This window comes from Grammomys surdaster, unplaced genomic scaffold (genome assembly GCF_004785775.1).
Source record: "Grammomys surdaster isolate TR1022 unplaced genomic scaffold, NIH_TR_1.0 141, whole genome shotgun sequence".
NCBI classification, from domain to species: domain Eukaryota; kingdom Metazoa; phylum Chordata; class Mammalia; order Rodentia; family Muridae; genus Grammomys; species Grammomys surdaster.
This window is the reverse complement of record NW_021604599.1, coordinates 1,856,944-1,884,210: the sequence shown is the minus strand read 5'-3', so window position 1 is coordinate 1,884,210 and position 27,267 is coordinate 1,856,944. Positions and strand designations below refer to the sequence as shown.

Genomic DNA, 27,267 nt, shown 5'->3' with positions numbered 1-27,267 from the left:
AGATAGATAGATAGATAGATAGATAGATAGATAGATAGATAGATAGATAGAATACATGTATATGTTCACTTATACTCACTTATCTTAACTGTTATGTATAAATGTACTCTTATGTATTTTCTATATACCATTCAACTATCTATCAATCCATCCAACCATCCATTTGTTCATCCATCCATCCATCCATCCATCCATCCATCCATCCATCCATCCATCCATTTTACTGCTTCTACTCCAAATTTCCTTCCCCATTCTTTTCTAAGTTCCCTCTCATAATGGAAATTGTGACTCTTAGTATTTGAGGTATATTTTGTAAGTGCTTTCAGTTATCATAAGGATATTGACAAATTTAAAGAACACTGTAAAATGAACATCAGGAAACAGGTAGAAAGAAGCTAAAGACTTCAACTTGATGCATCTTTAGAAGAGAAGTTTTTAAGCCAGTTGGTGGTGGTGGACAATGTTAATCCCAGCACTCAGGAGGCAGAGGCAGGAAGAACTCTGAGTTTGGGACTAGCCTGGTCTACAGAGCAAGTTCCAGGTCATCAAGGGCTATACAGAGAAACCGTTTCTCAAAAACGCAAAGAGAGAAACATTTAAAGACAGAGAGACATACGCCAAGAGAGGGAAAGAGAAAAGTTTTAAAATCAGTATGTTGTAGAAAAATTTTTAACCAAATATAACTGAAGAAAATAAGATTAGAAGACAATAAAATATATAATGCATTTTTCACAGTTATGGTATTGGGATTTTCATTACCCAATTTCTACTACTAGTAGCATTGGCTAGCTTTTTTTTTAAAAAAAAAAAAGTTCTACTCACTTTATACAGTCTATAGGCAATAGATGCTGATCATACCAGCACTTAGGGGAGAAAGCAAATTAATGAATAAATAACATAAATACAAGCACACATGCATCTGTGCGCACACACACACACACACATACACACACATACACACACAAATATACATGTCTAGATTTCCTATTTTCATCCAATGAATAAGAGCACACTCCAAGACTTTTAGCACTTTATATCATTCTACTAAAGGAATCAGGACTCCTGAAGAAAACCTTAGCCATGAATATTCAAGAAAAAGCTGATATACTATATGCTGTAAGAAAATTATCAAGTAATAATTTGTGTCATTCCAAACAGCCTCTGGAGCTAGGATGACCCACAAGAATTGGAGGGCTCACCTATGATCTTCATCTTGAGGCTAGAAGACACAAGTTTCTGACCTGGATCTTGGCATGGAGATCTTGAGGCACAGTGATTATGAAAAGCTTAGGCCCAGACAAGATAGTACATGGCTTCTTTTAATCCCAGGAGACTAAATCTAGGAGATCTTTGAGTTCAAGGTCAGCCTGGGACAAAACAAGTCCCAGATACAGCCCTGGTGGTACACTAGGGCCTTTCTTCACTGCTTGCATTTACTTGCTAGCACATCTGTTGGAATCTACTTCTACAGAAGACCATCTTAAACAACCAGCCTTGTGGGACGCAGCAACTACTAGATCTTGACCTTCCAATACATAACTCCCCATTGTTAGGGAGTTGAACTACAAATATCGTAAGTCATCATTATAAATTCCCTCATTCCATACCGTCTGTGACACTAGAGAACTCTGACTAATACAAATGGTAATTTAAAATCCAGACCAGCCAATAGAGAATAAGCAACAAAAGACTTATGTTTTAGTGCCTGCTTGCCATTCACCTCTTGTAGACCTGTTCTCTTCTTTATGCCTGCAGCCATATTTATGAACAGCACTAGACTAGAACGTATTCTTCACATTCAGGTTTAACACAAATAAATCCACATCTAATTTCCTGGGCAATTTGACATCCATCCCAGAGCTCTTTAAGCAAAACACTCTGACACGCTATGAGTAGCTACCAAAAACATATATTTTGCTGCATCCTTTCTCCTCATAAATCTTACTCCTGAATTTGTCAGACAGCTACTTTGGTGAAATAACTCAAAGTGGCAATTTCACATCCTTAATTTCCTGATTAATCATCTTTAAGTTAAATTAGTTAAACATGAAATTGTTAAAGAAAACATCCACTGGCATTGTTTAAACTGAGAGATAATTGTATAAATATGGTGTGAGCCTGTTTGACGTTTTCTGGGTGGTATGATTTCTTGGCTTTTCCTTGTTCTTATGTCTTAGCTATTGAAACATTATACTAGGCTTCATGGAAATTTCTAACACGAAAAAATGCAAAAGATAATTTTAGTTATTTTTATAAATTTATAACAACTTTACCTTGCAGAAAATAATCTCAAGCTAAGGAAAATTAGGATATGTGTAGTTACAGCATGTTATAGAAATTTAAATCTATATATAGAGAAAAGAGAGAACAAATACTAGTGTGTCCGTTATTAAGCTTCAATAATGATGTTTATGAACTATCTCATTTTATACATCACTACATGCTGACCACCCCACTATATGACTTAAAATTAAGTCCGGATTATATCCATTTTGTTGCAAATATTTGGCATATATCTTTAATACATGCATGTTTGCTTTGCCATAACAATTAACACTATCATTCTAGAGTAATTTGTCCATTAATTTTATTAATGTATTTTAGAGGAAAGTTCTTTTTTAAAAAAAAATAATTACTAAAATTGAGGTTCTAAAAAATATATATGTTCTCATTATTTATCATGGGTGCTTATCCTTGGGATGGGCAGGAATACTGAATGTGCAGGTTGGAAGATAGTTATCAAGCAAATCGAAAACATAAGATGATGTGATCAAAGGTAGGGTTGCGTGACAGCTGTCACAGCAGCTGACACATTTGCATGTCCGTTCCCATCTTCCCATTCATCGCCTTAGCAGAAGTATGTGTACCACAGAAACTAATGCTCATCAAAACTGTCTCTCCCATCCCAAGATCATCCTTAAAAAGTGGGGACATCTTATAAACATTTTACACTCAAAACTCCAACACATTAATTTAACACATATTTAAAGTATATTAATATTTGTGAAGAATTTTAAAATGGGACACTAGGAGTTGAAGGCCCCACCTAAAATTCTTAGCATTAATGATATCTAATTAATTATATTTTTTTCTCTAAAGAATCATGCTGCAATGTGATTATCTAAAAAAACTTTTACTAACCAAAGTTTAAAAAAAATTATAATATATTCTTTTACCCTAAAATTTGGTAAGTTGTTGCTGGTATTTAAACATGAACTTCATGTTATTTTTTCTATATGACATGAAATATGCAAGTTTTATATATATATATATGTATGTGTGTGTGTGTGTGTGTATGTATATGTATTTGTGTAGTTATTTATTTATTTAACTTAATGTATAGCCAACTGTGTCAACATCATTTTTGGGAAAATTCTGACATTTCTTAAATCAGCCTCAAGCCATTTTTGGAAAATAAATCAGCAAATGCCATAAATGGGATTGTGTACCTAAAAATATCTTATCTGGAAGGTCTCAAATGGTCGTGGAGCCTTTCGAAGACTCTTGGCTTTGGATCAGACTGTTTGACTGGAGCCTACATCATGGGTCTGGAACTCTTACAAGAGGAGGTCCAGAGCTGCAGTCACTCTTTCTAACTGCACGTATAACATAGATGTCACTGGAATGTGACCTAGCTGGTCCATGAACCCAGACTTAAGGTCTTCAACTATAAGGAAGCTTATTACTTTTGGATAAGTTATCCATCCATGGAATTTGTTACAGCAAAACTAACTGACTGGTTAGCTTCTGGACTCTTCACTCTGTTTCCAAATCTATTTGTGTATCCTATCTTCAGTACATGTTGCCTTGTTTACTGTTACTGGCAGTAAAAAAGTCAGTAGGATTAGTCTTCAAATTTGCTCCTTTTCTCTGTAGCTGTCTAGCCGTGCGAGGTTTTTGTTTTTTCATTATAATTTTAAATTTAGCCTGTCAATTTCTATTTTAAAAAGTCTTTCTGTATTTTCATTGGGATTGAAATTCTCCAAGGAATGTCATATCATTTTTGCTTTGTAAATATCCGCCTACAACTAACTTTTGCTAGGATCATTTTGTAAAACACCAATAAATAGTCTTTGGGTACACATGATTCAGTCAAACAACTATCAATTAAAAATTGAGATAAAAAGCACAATATACTACATCAAAAACTGAATGGCTTAGAGAAAGATACATGTAGAATAAAACAATTACCATGTAGTGTATTTATCCTGACCTATGTGTCACCTGTATATAACTGTATGAAGAACTGACAACCATGCAAAACTAAACCTACTTGTTAATGCTAGCCTCATGTGAACACAGTCTCAATCCGAATAAACAAATGATGTTTTAGCCATATAATTTTGACAAGAATATTCAGAGATATTTTTCAAAGGGCTAAAATACTTTTCCAGGCATGGAAAAGTGGTTAGTGCAAGCACAACAAATCTAACCAATTAGTATCTATGTTTTCGCTACAAAGGATGATTTATAATGAGCCATTTTTCTTCTACACTGCAGAAAGAAAAATTAAGAAGCAATCATTTAGATTTGGAAGGAATAAAAATGACATATACAAAATGCTAGCAAAGTTCATTAACAAGGAAATTAGCTTCAAATGAAACACTTTTGTTTTTGAAGAGATGTTTCAAATTTACATTTCTTCTCCCCCTTATCTTGTGGACCCTGAAGAGAATTATTTGTCTGAACAATACGTTGAAGAATAACAATGAGGGATTGGACTTTGTTTAAGTAGCTCAGTTTTCACCATTGTAAAAGAGTCTCTGCTTAAGTGAGCTAGGTTAAGGAAACCTTTTTATATTAAAAAAAATAAAACAATACCATGCCATTTCCAGCAATCCTTGAAAATCTGATTCCTTTTATGAGAAATAATCCTTGAGGTACTAAGACACCCTTCTAAAGAGACCTGTCTCTTATAAATCCTTCCTTCTAATATATAGAAAACCCTGAAGATCCTGCCAAATCTTAGACTTGATAGAGAAATTTCATAAACTTGTAGAATTTAAATTCAACATGCAAAAATCATTTCATTTATAATTATTAACAACAGAGTTTCTGGAAAGGAAATAGATAATGATCTCATTTATAATGGTGATAAAAATCAAAATGGGAAATCACTTAACTGAGTATCTATACATTTGAAACTATAGACTATTAATCAGAGAAATGTAAAGAGAAACAAATAAAAACATATCACCTATCTATATAAAGGGAAAAATGTTTTTAAGCCCATATCATATGAAGCAATCTATAGATTCCAATTACTCTACCCCAAAATTTTAATACCATTTTTCATAAAACAGGGAAAGATCGAAAATTCATTTAAAGCCATCATCAAGTGAACAATACAACATAAATACAAACAAAATTGCTCCAATGAGCATTCATACATTCCTAGTACTGAAGACATGAAGATCATGAATTCAAGACCAACATGGGCTATGCAGTGCTTTCCCTAACAGACTGGGCCACATACATAGTAAGATTCTGTCTCAAAATAAATGAGAAATCCATGGCCGTTGTACGCAAAATGAATCAAGTAGGAGCCACCTGACTTCAGTCTAAACTAAAATTCATAGTAACTAAAATAGCATGGTATATTCGCCAAATGTAGCAGAATAGAGAGCCCAGAAATGAAAATGGGTTTCTAAATCTAAATTCATTTACTTGGACAAAAGCTCCAGAGTCATACACTGAAGGCATGTTCTTTAATATATGCTGGCAAACTGTGTATTCATAAATCATACATTCAGTCAGTTCAGCATGGATGAGTATTTAAGCACAAGCCCTGTAACGGAGTAAGAACTTGAGTAGAGTGAACAACTACACAACATAGCCCATACAGTGATTGTTTAGTTATTTAAAAACACAGGAAAAGGAAGCAAAAATAGTCAAAGGGTGCCTTGGTTGGCTTTTTCTTGTTGTGATAAACACCATGACCAAAAGGCAACATAGGGCTTTTTTTGACCAAAAGGCAAAAAAATGGCTTGGTTCATCTTACAGCGTTGTAGAGTCCACCACTGACGGAAGCTAAGGCAGGAGCTTAAGTAGGAGCCTGGAAACAGGATCTGAAGCAAAGACTATGGAAGACTGCTGCCTACTGACTTACTCTTTCTGGCTTACTCAGTTACTTTTCTTATGCAGCACAACTTATCTACCTAGAGAAGATACTGCCCATCATAGGCTTGGGCTTCCTACTTCAACTATTAATAAAGAAGATGGCCCACAGGCAATTTGCACAGCACAATCTGATAAAAGCTATTCCTCAGTCCAGTTCCCTCTGCCCAGATAACTCTAGTTGTGCCTAGTTGACAAAAATTAACTAGCATGATAGATTTAGAATCAAAACAAATGGATGATGACCAGAGTGAAAATAACATATAATTAGGATCCTGTTGGAAAACTATGCATCTCATAAGGAATTCATTCAGATAAGAAGCACAAACAACTAGATACAAATAGATACATGGAAAACTCATTAAGAAATTGGCAGAGGACCTAAATAGACACTTCTCTAAACAAGACATGTGAATGGCTAATAGATGGGGGTGTCATAATATCTAATCATTAGGTAAAAGCAAATTAAAATCTGAATAAAATGACATTTCATACCTGTTAGAATAGTGAGTATCAAAATGACAATAGATAGCATGCATAGACAACAGTGTGGAGGAAAGGAGATGATTTCACACTGTGAATTAGGAGATAAATAAATACCACCATTATGGATAGTATATGACCAGAAGGTACAACATTTTGGTGAGATAGACAGGAGGAATAAATTTGGCTTATTTTGACATGATATAGCATAGTGACTATAGCCATGCTTCCAAAATTCTAGACACTTCAATATCACTAAAATTTCATTTTAAAAGTTATCATAACAAAAAATTTAAATATTTGAGGTAATGTGGGTGATTGGCTTACTTATCTACCTAGAGAGGATACTGCCCATCATAGGCTTGGGCTTCCTACTTCAACTATCAATCAAGAAGATGGCCCATAGGCAATTTGCACAGCACAATCTAATAAAAGCTATTCCTCAGTCCAGTTCCCTCTGCCCAGATAACTCTAGTTGTGCCTAGTTGACAAAAATTAACTAGCATGATAGAGTTAGAATCAAAACAAATGGATGATGACCATAGTGAAATTATTCTACATGGTATTAAAATCAGAACATCACTTTGTAATCTACAAACACACATAGGTATAGCTGTCAAAACATAATTTTTAAAAGTTAACACTCACAAACATACATAGCTTAAATGAGTTTGTTGGGAATGGTGTTATATATAAAAAAGCATACAAAAACATAGACATACAATTACATGAAGAAAAATAAACCTTACAGAGAGATATACCTTTTAATAATTTATGACCTCATTAAGCTAAACAAGCACATTAAGATCATGATAGATATATATCTACTGATAACCTATGTTTATGAAAATGAGCTAAGTCTATAGTGCCAGCTCAAGTATTAACTAGATTACCAAATGAATTCAAACACTTGTGTAAAAATTTTATGTTTCAGATCTTCACCTTTCTTCATATAAGTACGGACAACAAGTATTCCAATTCTGTTAATGAGAAGTCATTTTTGTGAGCTAGAGATGGCTCAGGAGCAAAGAGCACTTTCTGCTTTTCTAGAGGACCAGAGTTGGTTTCCAAAGACCCACAATGCTGTCATCTTCTGGCTCTAAGATAAACCTTCCACTTCTCTACATATACATAGAATACATTTACGTACATTACACACACACACATACACAAACACACACACACACACACAGACTACAGAAATTAATTTTTAAAAAACTGATAAATGGGACCTCATGGAACTGGAAAGCTTCTGTAAGGCAAAGGGCATAGCCAATAGGTCATATTGGCAACCTACAAATTGGAAAATTTTTTTTCAATAAACCCACATTCAATAGAGGGCTAATATCCAAAATATATAAAGAACTCACGAAGCTAACCACCAAAAAAACAAACAACCCAATCAAAAAATAGGGTATAGAACTAAACAGAGAATGTACAACAGAAGAATCTTGAATGGCCAAGAAGCACTTAAAGAAATGTTCAAAGTCCTTAGTGATCAGGAAAATAAAAATCAAAGTGACTCTGAGATTCCACCTTACACCAATCAGAATGGCTAAGATCAAAACCTTAGGTGACAGCACATGTTGGCAAGAATGTGGAGAAAGAGGAACACTCCACCATTCCTAGTGGGATTGCAAACTGGTACAACCACTTTAGAAATCAATCTAGAGGTTCCTCAGAATACTGCAAATAGATCTACCTGAAGACCCAGCTATACCAACCACTCTTGGGCATATACCCAAAAGATGCTCCACCATGCCACAGGGACACATGTTCCACTATGTTCATAGCAGCCTTGTTTATGATAGTCAGAAGATGGAAACAATCCAGATGTCCCACAAGAGAAGAATGGATACAGAAAATATGGTTCATTTACACAATGGTATACTATTCAGCTATTAAGAACAAAGACATCATGGGTTTGGTAGGCAAATGGATAGAACTAGAAAATATCAGCCTAAATGAGGTAACTCAGATTCAAAAGGACATGCATGGCATGTACTTACTAACAAGTGGATATTAGCCAAAAAAAAAAAGTACAGAATACCCAGGACACAACCCATAGTACTCAAGAAGGTTAATAAGCCAAAGGGCCCAAGTAAGAATGCCTCAATCCCACTTGGAAGGAAGAAGAAAGCAATCATGGGAGAGGGAAGAAGGAAGGGACCTAGGTGGGAAAGGGGACAGGGAGGGGAAGAGAGGAACATGATCAGGTGGGGAGAACAGAACTGAAGTCCTGAGGGCCAGCAAAAAGAATGGAAACAGGCAACCTCGGGACGTAGGAGGTGGAGGGGGGGGAATCCTCTATAATGTACCAGAGACCTGGAAGGTGAGAGACTCTCGGGACTCAAAGGAGGGACCTTAGATGAAATGCCCTACAGTGGGGAGAGAGAACTTGTAGAGCCCACCTCCAGTAGAAAGATAGGGCATCAAGTGGAGGGATAGGGTTGCCATTCCACAGTCAAAAACTCTGACCCAGAATTGTTCCTGTCTGAAAGAACTGCAGGGACAAAAATAGAGAAGAGCCTGAGGAAAAGGAGGCCCACTGACAGGCTCAAGTTGGGATCCAGCTCAAGGGAAGGCCTGGGACCTTGACACTGTTACTGATTCTGTTGTGTGCTTGCAGACAGGAGCCTAGTATGGCTGCCCTCTGAGAGGCCCAATAATCTGCTGACAGAGACAGATACAGATAATTACATCCAATCAGTGAACAGAAGCCAGGGCCTCCTGTGGTTGAATTAGGAAAAAGCTGGAAGAAGCTGAGGAGGAGGGCAACCCCATAGGAAGACCAACTAACCTGGACCCCTGAGATTCTCTGAGATACTGAATCACCAACCAGGCAGTGAAGAAAATAATAACATAAGGTATTAGTGGTCAGAGCATCATTAGGGAGGTTCTTTTAATTTACATTTAGTCATCGTGCATTCAACAAGAAGATTCGGGATATAAAACTAACGCTAAACTCTGAGATCAAATCAAAGGGTAGATATCTGGGAATTATTTTTATTAAAGTCATATTCATTTATAGACCTAGACAAGTTACCAGGATAATGGAGGAGCTGATGGCAAGATACTGATACATTTTAAATAATTAAACGAATTCTAAAGAATGTTCATACATAAGGTTCTGAATAGGTGGGCGATTTACGCAGTTAGAAGAAGTCGACAACACAAGTGTATAAAATCTATGGCTGAGAAGTGAGGTTAAATGAAGATAAAAAGACGATTTTATGAATTAGCAGACATTTGATAAAAATTAAGAAGGTGCTTAGAATAGGTGAGTACGGAGGAGGAGGGACATTCCAGAGTTGAGGAGAGAGGGTAGAATATGTGCAAAATATGTTTTTGGTACCAAGAATATACTAAAACTTAGTCAGATAGTTCCCCCAAAAGAATGTTTGTTATTTCAGTACCTCTTGGTTATTTACCAGAATTAGATAGATAGAGGGGACAAATAATATCCTGTGTTATGGGTAGAAGCATCACCTGCCAATTAAAATCTGATGGCCAATTAGCTGAGGGAGAATTAGAAGGTGGGACATCTGGCAGAGAGAGAAAAGGAACTGTGGGAAAGAGTCAAGCACACAGGGTGGGAAGGTGTTATCCATTCAGAATTGGAACAAGTCAGACATATGAAATTGAGGAGAGGTAACTAGGCATGTGGCAGGCATAGTATAGTACAAATAGGTTAGTATATGTTATGAGCTAGTGTGAACAAGGCTAACTTATGGCCTAGGCATTTTAAAATAAATAATAGGCCTCTGAGTCACTATTCTGGAACTAAAACACAACAGAAAAATCCCATAGTTACAGGGGACTCCATGGGACTCCACCCTTCCTAAGAAGATATGGCCAAAGAGATAACATAGTGGCTAAAGAAGACAGAGAAATCAAATTGGAACTGAATAGGAGATTTCTTTCAGGCTGGCTAGCATTCAGAGTACAGCAGGGTACTACAAAAGCTGCTAAGTGGGTAAAAATCTATGAGTAGTTTCACCCAGATACAGATATGCTTACTGCATATCAACCTTCCAGGTAAGATATTCCCACTAGTGCAATAATGGCATGACCTTATTCGAAGTAACCAACTGCTCTGGGGTTGGATTGGAGGCCCACTCTATGAGCGTAATACACATCGGATACTGTAAACCTAGTCAGAGCCTCATGCTGGGAAGGCCATGGGCCCAAGAAGGAAACACACTACTTTAAACATATTAAATTTCCTTCTAAATTCTTTTATTTATATACACAGTCTAGTGCTACTATCAGCCTGGAGCAAAGAAGTTCCTTTTTACATAGAGTAGCAATGTGTGAACTTATAACTGGCAAAGTTGCTGAGAACAAATCCATTGAGTATCCAGCCCTAAATGAGGCAGCAATATTGTTCCCAATCCAAGTCCCTGGGAATATGATGGAAGAAAAGGTGGGAAAAGAAAGATCTAGAGAATAGGGAAAAGTTGCCATGAATCACTGCCAGAGATTATTCAGCAACTGAATTCAGGAACACAGGAAGAACAACAGATATAAGTACAAGTACAAGACAGTACCTATGACATTCCATCATGGAGAGTGGGGGACTCCATGATGCCCTATCCTTCCTAAGGAGCTACAGACTGTAAACTATTGCTACACTTTAATCCATGGGGTAGCTATTGGGGGGAGACTAATTAGGAAGTAGGAGTTTAGAGTAAATGAAGGTACAAAAAAGAGGGTAATAAGGAATTGAATATTATCATAATATATATGTATTTATATACATATATGAAGCTGTCAAAAATAAATACTATTCTTCAGAGAAGATACTAAAAAGAACAAAACTTGGTGAACTTTTCATAGTATTGTACCTTTTAGGACATTGCTTTCAACTATGAAAGTCATCTTTATTTGACACCCATATCCAGTGGCATGAAATTACAAAAAAAAAATCTCTTGATTCCCAGTTATGACTAAATTTCCAGCACCATAATCATAATTTCAGTTGCAGATGATTATAAAAGTTTCTGAGGCTTGCTTGTCCCCTTTATTTTGGTTTTATCTACAAGAAACAACACTGTTTTACATAGAAGCAGATGAGGTTTGGACCACTGAAGTGAAGCAGTATTATTCTATAGAGCCCTATGTAGAACATTAAATAATCAAAGACAAGAGAGATCAATCCAGGAGTTTTGTGGGCTTCATTTTAGGAAGAAAGTGCTTACTGCATCCTACTGGGAACCCATTAAACATGCTTTCTTCCAGTTTTGATATTGGGAAAAATATAATAGCAAATGCATGATCACCAGATAAGAAGAAAATGAGCTCTGTAAACTTAAGGACTACAAAGCTGCAAAACGTTCTGATTAAGACCATAAGTATATATTAGAAGTTTACTCAATCCCATAGCCTACATAAACAGATTACAAATCCAGTTGGAATTTAGTGACTACAACAGCCAAATGTCTGGGTCTATTATTAGCATGGTCCCTAAAAAAGGGGGGGGGGATACATTTCACTAAAATCTCAACTTTAATTACATTGTATATAGTACCTGTGGCAGTTTGAATATGCTTGGCCCATGAAAGTGGCAGTTAGGAGGTGTGACCTTATTGGAGGACATATAATCTTGTGAGAGGAAGTGTGTCATTGTGGAGGCAGGACTTTGATATATATGCTTAAGTCTGGCCAGTGTGACACAGAGCCTTCTCCTGGCTGCCTTTGGAAGACAGTTTCTTCCTGTTTGCCTTCAGATTAAGATACAGAACTCTAAGGTCCTCCAGCACCATGTCTGCTTCCATGCTTCCATGCTTCCCACCATGATGATAATGGACTAAATCTCTGACATTGTAAGCCAGCTCCAATAAAATGTTTTCTTTTATAAGAGTTGCCTTGGCATAGTGTCTCTTCCAGCAATAAAATCATAACTAAGACAGTACTTAGTACTTACACATTTGATCTACTTACCCCTGCAAGGCTTTCTCTCCAAACCAATCTCCCTTCCCTAAAGTTCTAAGAAAAACTGGGTCTTCACTTGGTGAGTCTTCTCGAGTGACATTCACCTACAAAGAGAGATGAGCATCTAAATAAGTGATTCTCAACCTATGGGTCGCATTGGGGGAATCACATATTAGATAACATGTTAGGATTCATAACAGAAGCAAATTACCATTATGCAGTGAAGTAATTTTATGGTTGGGGGGTTCACCATAACATGTGGAACTGTATTAAAGCGTTGCAGCATTAGAACAGTTGAGAACCACTGAGCTAAATCAGCTGCATGCTTGCAAATTCTATGCTTTCCTAAGAATTTATCCTAAATATTTCATTACAGTAAATCTTCATTGCTGCTCCTGATTTTATTACCTACATAGAGGCAACCATTGTGATGAATTTAATGATATATCTTGTCAATGGTTTTCTTTTGGTTTTCAAGGATGTTTTCCTGTTGTTAGAAGAAATATAATTACACTAAATAGTACTTTTTTATTCATTCACTTCTTCTTTGATATATAGTAATGATATTAATACCACCTGTCATCCAGAAAATTTAAATAGTTAAAATTCACCTACCTGTAAAATACAATAAAGTCGAAAATTAATTTACTGAGACAAGCCAAGCACTTAAATACATTAAAAACAACATGCTTAGGCTTCTTAACCTAGACACAGGATGCCAATGACCAGAACTTTTATTACAAGTAAGAAAGTTTGTGCAAGTTTGTGAGAGGGAATTCAATTATTATTCTTCACTGATCCATTTGATTACTCCTCTGCACAGTGTTTCAAAGCATGAAAATTTGGTTTTGACCCTGGCAGTTATCACTAAGCTATATTATAGAAAGACCGATTTGCATGGTGATGAGGCTTTTATAGATGAAAAAAAAGACTCCTTCAGTGGGGAGTCTTACTTAAAGTAGAAGTTACTGGTCCCATACTCACAAAGGTTCTGATTCATTCATGTTAATATAAGTGGCTCAACTTCATTTCCTCTATTTGCATGATATCCTATTACATAAGTTGTATACAGCTTGGAAATTCTCCAGGTGAAGATGTAGGTCCAGTTATATTCCTCTATGTTATTACTATATTATCAAGAAAGGTTCTACAAATATTTCTATACTTGTTTTCAGGCACCAATGAGTAAGGGCTTCAGAAGGGTCAATGCTTACACAAGTAAAGAACAAGTTAATAAACTAAACATGCTTAGTTCTTTAGGTGTTGATTCTGAGCACAAATATCTATGTTCCACTGTCTGTGAATGAAAGTTCATAAAGACAGAGCTGTTGTTATGGCTTAGTACTTTAAGGTTGATTGTTGCCTTGAAGACTGGGGTTTAGGGAACATTTTCCTGATGGTAATGGAGGAAAAACAATTTGTTTCAGATTATATTTGGTTAAGATGATATCCAGTTACTCTTTTTGACTATTTTTCTATTGGATGGACCTGTTGCAAATTCTTGTGGACATGTTTTTGAGAGAACTACATTTTTGTTTCTCTAGAATAAATAAAATATGAAGCTAGTGGACCATATGGTAAATATTTATTAACTTTTTAAGAAGTAGCCAAATTGGTTTTCAGAATATTTTAATTTTTCAATCTTAGCGAATAATGGCTTAGAATTCTACTTGTTCACGCTTCACTAGAACTTGGTAAATCAACATTTCCTTCCGACTTAGAAACTCTACTAAGCATGGAGCTCTGTCTTGGGCTCATTGCTAAGATTTGTATTTTTATTCACTTTTAATGATAGGTGTCGATGAACTGGGTGTGTATGTGTGGGAGGAGTTGAGGGAGGCAGTTATGTGTGTGTGAGAGAGTATGTGTCTGTACAAGCTAGAGCCATAGGATCCCTTAAAGCCGAAATTACAGAGAGCCACATGATGTGGGTACTGGGAACCAAACTCAAGTCCTCTCCAGGAGCAGTATGCTCTCTTGACAATGGAGCCACCTCCCTAGTCCCATATCTTAGGAACTTTAATTTGAAATTTAATAACCCTGTTTCCATTTCATAATGTTTCATTACAGAGAGGTAAGGTGTTAGTGTAACACTGCTGGAATTATTTACAGAATCCTTTGATACCTTCTCTCTCTGTTAAAAACGCCATGTTCCATCTGGTCTGCACCTGTGCCTAGAACATTCATAGGGCGCCAGCTCTGCACCCAATCCCCTAAAACCCAGAGGAAGCTGGACTCCCAGGAGCTCTAAAATGCCCAGGATTATGGGTATTTAATATGGGGAAGAGGACATGTTTGTGTTTTTTTCTGCAGGATGCTGAAGGAGGATGGTGACTGCCAGAGAGATGGGTGATACATGCTGGGACAAAGAATGATGCTGACCTGTGAGCTTGCTGAGTACCGTGACAATGGTGACTGGGAAGCTGTAGTGGACGTATGTTCCTGACCCACCTTAGCTTACCTATACTCCTAATGGTACAAGCTGCCTTGCCTCAAGTTTTTAGAGCTTGTAGAACAGAGAATCAAGAAGAAAAGTTATTATGATTCTTGTATTTTCTTAAATGTGACCAGTTATTTAGATTCAATCATATACTGGTCTAGAAATCAGTCCAATATTGGAAATAACAGTCTTCATTTGGAAGTCTCATTCTGAACATTTTCAGAGACATATGTGGATATTAGATGCAGTTCTCTATGATGTTATGTTAGCAAGAGATAAAGTTGGGACAGGATCTGGATTTCAAACAAGTGTTAAGGCTTTTTTAATTGTCAAGTTAAAAATACTTTTGTTTCTTCTACAGTATTTAATGTAAGATACATTGATTGTACACTTTCTAATTGTGTTAGTGTTAAAGTGTCAGTTACGGAGGTCTATCAACTGGCTTTTGTTTTATTGTCCTGAGTATCACAGAACCTTGGTCTTCTGAAAAAACCTTGCGAGTACTGGAAGAAGTGAGTGAGGCTTTAAGCAGAAGCAAGAGGGTAGTGGGCTTGATTATTGCTGGTATAACGGCTTTAATTACATTAATTGCTAGCACCACTACTCTTGCAATTGCTTTGACACAGGAAGTTAAGACAGCTACTTTTGTCAATCATTTAGCAAAAAATGTTACTAATCTGTTGAATATACAAGAAGATTTAGATAGGCATTTGGAACAATGGATTGATGCCATTTATCCTATTCAAATTCTTGGAAGGAGGTTCAGAGTTTAAGAGTAAGGAGCCATCTTGAGTGTTATGCCAAATACCATTGGATTGGTGTTAGTTCTAAAATTTACAGTGGTCGTCATTATAATTAGGAAGAAGTTTAAAGACACTTGCAGTATATTTGGCATAATTCTAACACCTCTCTGGATGTTTTAACTTTGCATAGTGAGCTTATGTATTTAAAGAAGGCTGCTCTGCTGAGCATTGATGTGGCAGATACTGCTGATAAAATTACTAATGGCCTGAGGTCAGCATTTTCATTTTGGTCAAGCTTCAAGAATAGCATATATAACTTGATCATGCTAGCCCTTTTTGGCCTGGGAATACTATTATTCCTGCTCATCATTTTAAAGCTTGTCTTTAACAACATCAACATGTTGGCAGCCAAAGTACATGACTTGAAACTGAAAATGGACCCCAGACAGAGTTATTAATTTAACAGGCTGGCAATCCAAGGACAGGTAAGATTCTGCACAGAGCCTTACCAACCTAAGACAGAAGTGTATTGCTTTTGTTAATGCACACTCCATGATGGGTAAGGAAAGCATTCTTGTCAGAACTACCTAAGGCAGGCTCAGTCCTGTTTATGAAATAAAAAAGGGGGGAGAGGTGGAGAGCTTTTGGGGCTGCTTGGCAGGAATCTTACATGGGCCAAGGACATGGAAATGGGCTGTTTGGCAGGAATCTGACACTGACCAAGAACAATGAAGTGGGCTTCAGGCAGGAATCTGACATTGACCAAGAACAATGAAGTGGGCTTCGGGCAGGAATCTGACATTAGGCTAGAACAAAGAAGTAATTTCAGGCAGGAATCTAAATCTTAGGCTAGAACAAGGAAGTAGGCTTCAGACATGAAGATTACTTTGGGCTAGGACAGGGAAGCAGGCTCAGATATTTTTGTCATCCTGATAAGCCCTTAGAAACGGTGATAATGGGAGTGTTCACAGAACTTGTTTATTGCCTTACTTGTTCTTTGACTATCGATGTTTATTTTCTTGCTTGTTCCTTGACTATTTGCACCTACTGTATTGCTAGTTCCTCAACCTAGAACTGACCTTAATGCTTGCATGTAATTAAAATGGTATAATAGCAAAAAGGAGGAGGAGAGATGGGATACGGGTTTTCTACGGAGGGAAAATGGGGAAAAGGGAAGACATCTGAAATGTAAATAAATAAAATATCCAATAAAAAATGCCATGTTCCCAGAGAACAGGAGCATGCCAACTAAAAAATACAGAATAAATTTACTTTCTGAGTTAGACATTGCTGCTGTAATCACTGAGTCCCAAATTTTAGAAAAAAATATCTGTACATTTCCTTTAAGAGATAAAAAATAAGTTTTTAAAAATGTATACTGTTTCTCTTTTGTGTGCATGTATTCAGAATAAAATATAGTTTACATTTAGATAAACAGAACTAAACAAGGGGAAATCCATTTCTTGCTGTACAGTCACTGTAGTGTGTCTCCTATCAAATATCATTTTCTTTAAAGAGACAATTTCTATTCAGCACTGTGGTACTTTGAGTATCAATGCCCTATGTAGGCTCACATGATTGAATACCTGGTCCCTAATAGGTGAAATGGTTTGGTAAAGATGAGACAGTGGACTATTGTTGAAGGAAATCTGTCATTGGGGTCTAGTCTAGGGGTTTCAAAAGACTTGGGCCATCCTTAGTGTCTCTAATTTCTCTGCCTCTAAACTGACAGATGAATCTGAGCTCTAAGCTGTTCCTACTGCCATGTGTTTGCTCTGTCATCATGGAATCCAACCCTCTAAAACCATAAGCCCCAAATTAAAATGTTTTCTTTTACTGTTTGCCTTAGTAACAGTAACATAGCAATATATATGTAGCTGAGACAAGTGGTAACAAAAAAAGTATCTTTGCCAGAACAGATGTGAGGGCTCAGTGAGCAGAGGAACCTGATTATTTGAGCTCAATCCCTGGGACCCACATCATGGAAGGAAAGGACCAACCCTCAACTCCCAACCACTGCAAGTTGTCCTCTGACCTACACCACACACACACACACACACACAGTGACACATGAATCATGCATCTCCCCCTCCCACAAACACTTTCACACAGAATAAATGAAAATATAATTTTTGGAAAAAGTACTTATAAATTCATGGGAATGAAGCTTATGTTGGTTTACCTGTAATAAATAAGTTCTATAAAATTCTAATTTTATAGCATATTTACATTAGAACCACAGCTTACTCTTTGCTTTCCTGTTCCACACAGTGGAGACTAGTGTAATTTTATTGTATCATTATCATAATTAGTATAATGAATGTCACAATTGTCAGAGTTGGGCATCATAACAAATAATGTGTATGAGCGGAGGAACTAAGAAAAATTCTGTAGGTGGTTTAGAAAAAAATTGACTGGGCAAAGGAATCTAATATATCATGATGATTTCTCAGTTTGTAGGATTGCACCGAAGTACTGCCAGAGTAATTGCCTCCAGGGGTCTATCTCCAAGTGCTTCTATTTATACATGGTACAAAGCTCATAACACAGTACCACTAACACACCTGTTTTCCGCTAAAATGGGTTACAAACTTCCACTTCCTTCAGGCAATACAGGCAATTTGCAGTAAATGGGACACTCATAAATGACTGCAGGGTGTCCTTCCTATTGGCTAAGTGTAGCCACATTTTGGCAGCAAAGACTAAGCAATTTGGAAAGATAAAGCAAAGCCAGACTCCAGGTTAGAACATCCTCCTGTGAACCTTGTATGGCTAATAACCATGAGGATTTTTATCTCCCTGATTCTTTAACTGGTGTTAGCTAACAAAGAAGACAGTAAGTAACAAAGTTTCCCTGTCTGCTGTGCAAACCATAGTGTGTTACCATTTTCTTATCCCCTAACACTGGAAAATGCAAAAATGATTTTAAGAATAACTGTGTTTGGACATTAAAAATATTAAATTTTTATTTAGTGTGTGTGTGTGTGTGTGTGTACATGTGTGGGTAGATATGCATATGCCCTAGTTCTAACGTGTCCAAGTGGAGGTCTGAGGACAATTTGCAGAAGTTGATTCTCTTTACCATGTGGGTCCTAGGCACTGAACTCAGGTCTTTGGCCTGGTTATAAGCACCTTTTCCTATTCAGCTTTTGTCACTGGTTTCTTACGACACCTGTTAGGAAACCAGTCTATGATATATATTTCTATATTAGGCTTCCAGATATTAATCTAATGAATAGATATGATTTAAAAATGTGGATATTATTGTGTAATATTGATTCAAAATTAGCATACAAGAATCACCTAAAATCTAAGTCACTAAAATTTAGAGTCTTCCTCACTTCCTGGTTACACCATCTCTGTAAGCATTCTGATGTGAGTTCTACAGCCCTAGAGTTAGGCATTTCGTGCAAATATTAAGAAATGAGTTCACTTTACAAAAATGAAACAGGCATGTAAGTCTTCTCTATCTGCCTTTCCTTCACTATCATCAACACTGATACACAGAGATACTCGTTAAGGATAACTTAAAAAGAAATGTTAGGTTCAAGTATTTGACTAATGAGGTTAGAGAATTGGTCTAAGTAAGTTTATTTAATTTCATAGTTCAAAAGAAAGTATTATAATAGATTCACATAGATTAAAACCTAAAATAATGTAAGAATACATAATCACTCATAAACATGCTCATAACTGTTTTTATCCCTCCTCCTATACTTTACCATTTTTAATAGTTTCTTAGCTTTCAATTAACATTCTCCATGAAGCTGCAATACAACATACATATATTTACATTAGTGTTACCCTTAGAACATTCACTCATTTGCCTAAGAAAAGTAAAACAAGTAAATTTTACTGAAGATTCAAATTAAGGCCATAGATTTTAAGGGCCAGGTATTTCATTTTAGGAATTTTGCTGTCCTTAAAGACTAGATAGATTGTATTGTATTGTATAATTTTTCTGATGGATGTCTTTCTGTTTATTAAGACTTCTCAGTAGCATCTAGTGTCATGGTTCTAGACACAAGGTTAATTGCCTTCTTTTCTTACATCCTACTTTAGGAGACCCATTTACAGATGAAGAAGGGGCAACTCACACAGCACAAGACTCAGTGCATACATTCCTGCAATGTGTGGATGGCTCAAGCTTACCTTCCCTTTGCTGATGATGAAGAAGGTGTCTCCTCTTGCACCCTGCCTGATGATATATTCTCCATTTTCATAGTGGGTCTGAAAAATAGGAATGGGAACATAACACAAAGACATTGAGAAAGGAATCATGTGCCAACCAGAACTGTTTTCAGACACTAAGCTCTATGGATACAGTCATGCTGACAGAATTTGACCCATGTTTAGAATGTATCATGGTTTAAGAATGAATAACAGTCTATTAACACAGTAATGTGGAAGCTATTGCATCTATAATATTCATTTAAAAACCTGTGGTGAGTTTTCATTTTCCTCGTTGATTATATTTATATCCTTAAGTTCATCATTTCAAGTGTTTGACAAAAATTATTTCTCCTATCAAGTAAGCATGAAGCAAAATAAGACTGCTAATTAAGTTCATATTCAGATATTATTTTGTCATTTTTGTTTGCTATTAGTAGTTTCATAATAGCAAACTTTTTTAAAAAAGGAAATTACTGTGACATACAGAGATCTTTACGTACATCCAGGGGAGCCTTTAGTGGGGGTTAGATGGCTTTAAATACTTTTTAGGGTACCACTTCATCCCTTAATAATCTTACTTGAGCAATTAGCATTTGGCCTCATTAAGCAGAATGCTATAATTTCGTGACCGGAATTCAGGTCCAAGATATGTCTAGCGTAAACTACCAGACAGAGGAGGAAGTAAAGCTAAAAGAGAATTATTATAATCAGTGGGCCAGCATCCGGAGGAGAGCCTCAGTGCTAGGTCTATTCCCAAAGTGACGATTATAATCCTGTAATGAACAAAACCAACTCTGTAAGGAGAGGTGGGAGAAAATTTACTGTTTGGTCAGGAGTCAAAATGAGTCTATGCCATCTGGTCTTATATTCCTCCGCAGCTTAACAAAGGAGCTATACCTTGATAAGGAAGATATTACCTTATACTCTGCTTCATGGTATGCACACAATATCCATTAAGCTTTTGGCTGTAATTTCTCCTTACACATCAATGTTATCTGTCTTAAAACATTCTATCCTAAAGTTGCCTTCCATTAATACCTGCCACTGAAAGATACCTTCTTATCTCTAAGCACCCAGAACATTAACATAGTACCTAAGCTGGTAGCACTTACTAATTTTCAATCGTACATAATTCTTTTTCTAGTAACAATTTTTTTAAGTAACAAAGTCCTTCCTTATTCCTTCTCCCTACCTCCACTAATAGATGCCACAAACAATCTGGTGTGTGCCTTTAAAGACTATTTTCTTATGTTCACACACATAAATATATGCATGTATGTATATATCTGTATATATGCATACAAATAGTGGTTTCTGCAGTAGGGGAGATGGCTTAGTGGTTTAAAGAGCATATTGCTCTTGCAGATTTGATCTCCAACAGTCAGATCAGGCAGCTCACAACCAAGCTTATAACCAGCCTCAGGGTCACCTATGCCTCTGATCTCTGTAGACATCCTCAAACACAGGTACACACTCGCAAACAGAGACACAGTTAAAAATAAAACAACTTTAAAAGTTTCTACGTGAAATTAAAAGTGAATGCATGTGAACAGATTTTTTCCATTTAATAAGATCATCTTTTCAATTCTCATCTCTTGGTGTTCTCTGTTGCCTGTCTAGCCAAGTAAAGCATAGTCCTGCCTCTACTGCGGTGATATGATAGGAAACATAGTCAGGGTTTTAAGTTGTATGAATCATCTGAGTATCTTAATATTTCATCTGGATTTCTGTTAAAGTGGCCCCCACAATTGCCTTATCTAATATTTGAGTTCACCTATACAGACTTGCACTAAACATAAGCTCATAAAACACAGGTATCCAGAGGAGCCTATGGGGTAGAGACGAAACGTATGCTAGGTTTGGAAAGATAACACTGTGGTGTCACAGCATGAAGATCCTAATCATTATGTTATTCTGAGATGCTCAGTTGCACTTGAGGGGAAATGAGTAGGCATCCTGACAATTTGAGACTCTCTCCAATTGTGTGAATCAAATGCCAGAAAATTCAGTGTGTTATAAAGACCATTTTGTAGTTCTTCCTTTTGCACATTTCAAATTGAATCTCAGAAATATACAGAACTAAAGGCAGAAAACAGCATTCAGTTTCCTTTTAAAAACATTTCCATATTTAATAGAATAAAAACCGTCTTTCTTATCATGGCCTGTACTATTGTCAATGGTCTGCTCAATGCTGCAGGTTCCAATCCCTTCCTTTAAATACTTTGGCACTCAACCTGCTGGCTCCCCAGGTCAGTTCCTCAAATGTTCCATCACCAGATTTACAGACTGCCAGTGCTGTATCAGACTGCCATTCTGATGTTCCTCCCTGACCTCTCATGTGATCATCTTCATCATCATCATTTCCACCACACATGTGGCTCAGCTAAGTTAGGTTTCTTATATATATCACATTATATATATATAGGTTTCTTATATATATCACATATCACATATATATATATATATATATATATATATATTTCATATATCTGTATGAGAAACATAGATAGATAGATGGATAGATAGATAGATAGATAGATAGATAGATAGATAGATAGATGCTCTTGTAGTGCTTCATAACTCATCACCATTTTGAGCTTATATGTCTGCATGATCAAGAACTCTTGGGAGTATGGAGATTCAACCTTGAAGCCAACTTATGGCTAGCACCTTAGCTACTAGACTAATGTGCTGAAGAAGAGGTGAAAATACCCGATGGTGCTTCTCAGGGTTGAGGTTGATACAAAGAAATTATAGGAAGGGGTCTTGAAAAATGGGCACAGATGTATCTTATTAAAGGAGTTAGTGGAGTTGTTCCCATAACCAAAAGTGATTCCTTGCAGCTCTGCATTCCTGGGGAATCTAATGGACCCACAAAATCTATAACTCCATCTGGGAATAGGTATCACCTTACTCAGTTCAGTTCTCTAAAAGAATTGTGAAGTTTGTTCAGGGGGCTGCAAAGAGCATCTTTTATTAATGGAATAGAAAACGCTGAGTACAGCTCACATAGTAAGGATGCTCATAAACTGTAGAAGGTGTGTGTGTGTACATGAATATTTATCAGACACTAAACTCTGATATGAACAGCAAGTGCTATTTGATTTTTTAAAAATATTTTTCTTTCTTTACAAAAGAAATTTTAAAAGTGAGGTAGCTTGACTTTTTATCATATCACCTTAAAATTGTATTGGTAGTAAAAATGATTACAGTGAATTTTCTTCTTTTTTCTTTAACGATTTCACACTGAAAGGGTACATAGAAGGATTGAGGGATCAACCTTTTTTAGAAGGAAATATAATCAGTGTTTATGTGAAAAACACTGCCTGGGTTTACTTCCCTCTGCCCTGCCCCCCTGCTCTCTTGTTTAATCTCTTCAAGCCTCTATCATATCTTTTCTGATATAATGTAATCATATATACTGATACTTCATACTTTTTCCAGGGAAAGAAAGTGTCTACAAGCTCATCTGTTTCCCAACACCGAGCACTCTTGAGTTCCTCAGAATGGAGATCACACCATTTTCCACTAAGACTTTCTAGCACAGTCAGAATTTATGATTCAAAGACAACAGTTGGCCCAGCAGTAGCCTGTTGGGCTGGCTGAATCCTTACCCTGAATACCAGACAGAGGAGGAGAAAGTCTGAGCGAAAATTCCACAGATGCTTGGATTTGCTTTGATGTTCTTTGGTGACTCTATTCACCAAATGGATTTTCAATCTCTTGTTTTTCATTTCACATATTTTTGATGTGGACATTTTCGGATAGCATAAAGATTCAGAGAGACATCAAGGAAGACCTAAAAAAATGCTGGAAATCTCTTAGAGGAGCAGGTCCACAAAGCCCATTCATTCCACAACAGAACGAAATCATTTATAGAGTAGACAAGCGTGCATTCTCCTTCTGCATAATTAAACTATAACTCAAGTTTAACAACTTGATCTATAAAGGCAATTAGCACCAGCAGGACTCGGAAAAAGTCTGCCTTGACAGCATGTGAAATGTATCTTGGGGAAGCAAACAAAGTACTGTCTGAGGCTTGCCATCTGAAAAATAAATACTGTTTGAATTTTCTACCAAAATAAATGCAAAGAGGAAGAAAAGATTAATCATCTTCTCAGAAACTCTATCGCCATCAAACTGAGTATAATTTACTCAATATTTTACTTATTTGGAAAATAAACATTTACATCTTTATTTAACAAAGTACCACTTAGCTTAAAGGGTATCTTGAGCCACCAAGAACAATATAGCCAGCAAAGCAAAGAGAAATTAAATCCCAGAGGTGGGGAGTGAGCCCTTTAGACACTTTGAGACTATGGCTCCTATGTTGCAGGTGGTTTAATTCTCTCTAGAATGTACTGAGAGGAATAGTGCTCCAGTTGAGGTTCCAGAATCAGGTGTAATCCTTCCTCCTGTTTTGACCCACAATGTGGCACAGAACCCCTGGACTCTCTGGAGAATTAAGTGTCATGAGTTAAGATGTGTGAAGCACACTATTAATCCCATAATCCAGGAGGTGAAAGCAAGTGTATTACCACTTTTAGGCAAGCCTTAGTTACATGGTGGATCAAGGGGCATACTGAGTCTTTATTTCAAGAAAAGAAAATGTAAAATTAGAAGCAAGGTGTAGGACCTGTAATCCCAGCACTCTGGAAGCTGAGGCAGGAAGAAGAGAACAAGTTTGAGGATACTCTGGGCTACATAGAGAGATCCAGACCAACAAGTGCTACACAGCAAGGCCTAGTCTAAAACAAAACGAAAGGTCAAACAAAAGAGATAAAGGATCCTCCAGGAGATAAAATTACTGTATTTACAGGAACCAATATCAATATATAATATTAAGCTTCTATCACTTTAAGGACACTTAATCAGGAAGGGCTCAGACTGACACAAGGTTCTAGAAAATGCTCTCTGAGATTCACAGGATGCTTCATAGTTTAGGAATGAGCTTATATAGTGGTTGAGTTTCTGAGAAGATTATTCTTTAGATGGAAAGAGATATTCCATTGTGTTAACAATTGTGCACGCCATTGAAGGAATGCCCTTTTGCCACCTCTACCTCTCATATGCTTGCAACAGTTACATGGCCTGATGAGACCAACACACAACAGACAATGGGCTGACATTTCAGTTCATGATAATCCATAGTCTTGAGGGAACTAATATATCTATCACATTAAAGGTTGAACAACTGAACATATGCTGGGCATATGTATAAAGCTGCTTCTTTTCCTACCAAGTTAAAGCTTAACATACAAAGTTTAACATACTTAGTATGTTAAAATTCAACAAGGTAGAGATACCTTGACAACCATCCTTACAGACCAGGACTTGCCTTCCATTCTGGCTTTGTTCAACCTCCTGCACCCACAAGCTATGTCATGGTGTCTCTGAATATATCCACGGCTACAAAGAAAAAACAGGATTTTTTGCCATCTGTCATCACTATTCATCCAGTGCTGCAAGCACAGGTTTTCATAATGTGGTTATTATTGAATATTATGGAATCCCTGGTGGCTAACTTATGGACATTTAAGTGGTATTCAAATTCCTGTGGGTTTATATTCCTATTTCTAACAAAGGATTTATTTTCTAAGAAATGATCAACTGGAATGTCACTAATTCTCATGAACACAATAGAACTAAACATGATGTCAATAAAAATTCACTCTATACTCCAAGGACAACTCATATCACGAAAGACAGTAGCTATTAGTAATGTAATGTTTACCACACACTAGACAATGTATCAAGGATATCTCCATCAGGAAAATGACAGTCTGAGTTTACATATTCATTTCTTGTAGAACAAAAGAGAAGCTTACATGGCTCAAATAATTGTCCAAGATCATGAAACATGTAGACTTATCAAACAGAATTTTAGAAACTGATGTTTACAGTTAGATTCTTACTGATTTTATAGAAAACGAATCTTTATAGCCTAAAACTCTCTGTCTCTATTTCTCTTCATTTATTTCTCTGTCTCTCTCTCCCTCCATCCCCACCTCCTTCCCTCTCTGTCCATCTGTCTCAAACACACACACACACACACACACACACACGTCTCTAATCTTATTATACTCTGCTCAAAATCCTTGATAGCTCGAACTTGAGGACAGCACCTTCAAACTCTTCGTTGGGACACTTTAGAGCCTCTGGGATCAATCACTGGTTTGAATTCTCCCCCTCTGTCCTTGAGTCATTCAAGCGCTGACATGTGTTCCCTGAAGCGCCGCATACCTGCTATTCCCTAGCCCTGAGATGTTCTTTAATGTCATATCTACTTACAGCACCTGCGTCTTTCCTAAGACCAGTCCTGATCCTCTGAATAACAATTACCACAGCACACTTCTGTATCACAATCGCAGCTCTTAGCATTCCATAGTTCATTATTACTCATTGTTAGTATATTTATACCTAAACGAGATTAAAATCCACGTTGTTTTATCTTTCAGCTCCAGCAATAAAAGCCACATTGCCTTTTCTATAAAAGGGTTCCACAATATTTTTCAAAACAGAATTAACTTAAACTTGCATCAAAGTACTTAGTTTATGATACTTTTCAAAACCCAAATATTCTTTCCAAAGTGGCTGGTATTTGAGACTGAATTTCATTTGGTAGCCTAGGTTAGAGGGAAGCCTATGGTATACACTTGGCTGACCTCAAATGCTTGGAAAGCCTTATACATCTGCTTCCAAAGTGATGGCATTACACAAGTCATCATGGCTGGATCATAAGTCATGAATATTCTAGACAAGGACATGCATTCTGTACTCATTCATTAATAAGGTATAAACAAATCTATTATAATATGTTAAAAACATATAAACATATTATATATAGATACAAAATATAAATTTATATCATTACCACAAGTGGGACCATAAATAAAAATATTGTCTTCATTTCTCAGATGAAATATGAGACTAAAATAGTTAGCTCTTTGCAACATCTGCATAACACCGGCTGTGGGGCAGGCCAAGGCTAAGCACACACCTGACTTATTGATTCCCTAAGAGCTTCAAATACAGTGTGGAGTTGTCTCACATCATGACATAGGAAGGATTTATGTGTATCCTAAAACAGGAATTAATTTAATTATTTTCAAGCCTATATATTTGGAGGAGAAAATCATTGGCATAATCTTTAAAAAAATTCTCAGGAATTAGTTTTCTTTATCTTACTTTGGTTTTGCCCGAGGATCTTGTTTGAGACTAAGTAAAGAGTTTGACAGCAATATCACATTATATAGCAATGATTAAAAACAATGCCACAAACACATGAAAAAATTAAATAAGGACTACAAGACCATAATATAGAATATAGAATATAAAATATAAAATATACCTTATCATTCTAAAATGGTATATGTT

The 27,267-nt window shown here is 36.5% G+C and overlaps 1 protein-coding gene across 1 annotated transcript in view; it reads right to left on the bottom strand.

The window, feature by feature from the left end:
* The window catches only part of Prkg1 (protein kinase cGMP-dependent 1), a 1,042,192-nt gene that overhangs the window by 175,700 nt on the left and 839,225 nt on the right, over window positions 1-27,267 (bottom strand). The window contains exons 6-7 of the mRNA XM_028764010.1: window positions 19,870-19,947; window positions 12,544-12,638 (exon numbers count right to left, since the gene is read on the bottom strand). Coding sequence (XP_028619843.1) covers window positions 12,544-12,638; window positions 19,870-19,947 — 173 coding nt within the window. The remainder of the gene's footprint in view (window positions 1-12,543; window positions 12,639-19,869; window positions 19,948-27,267) is intronic.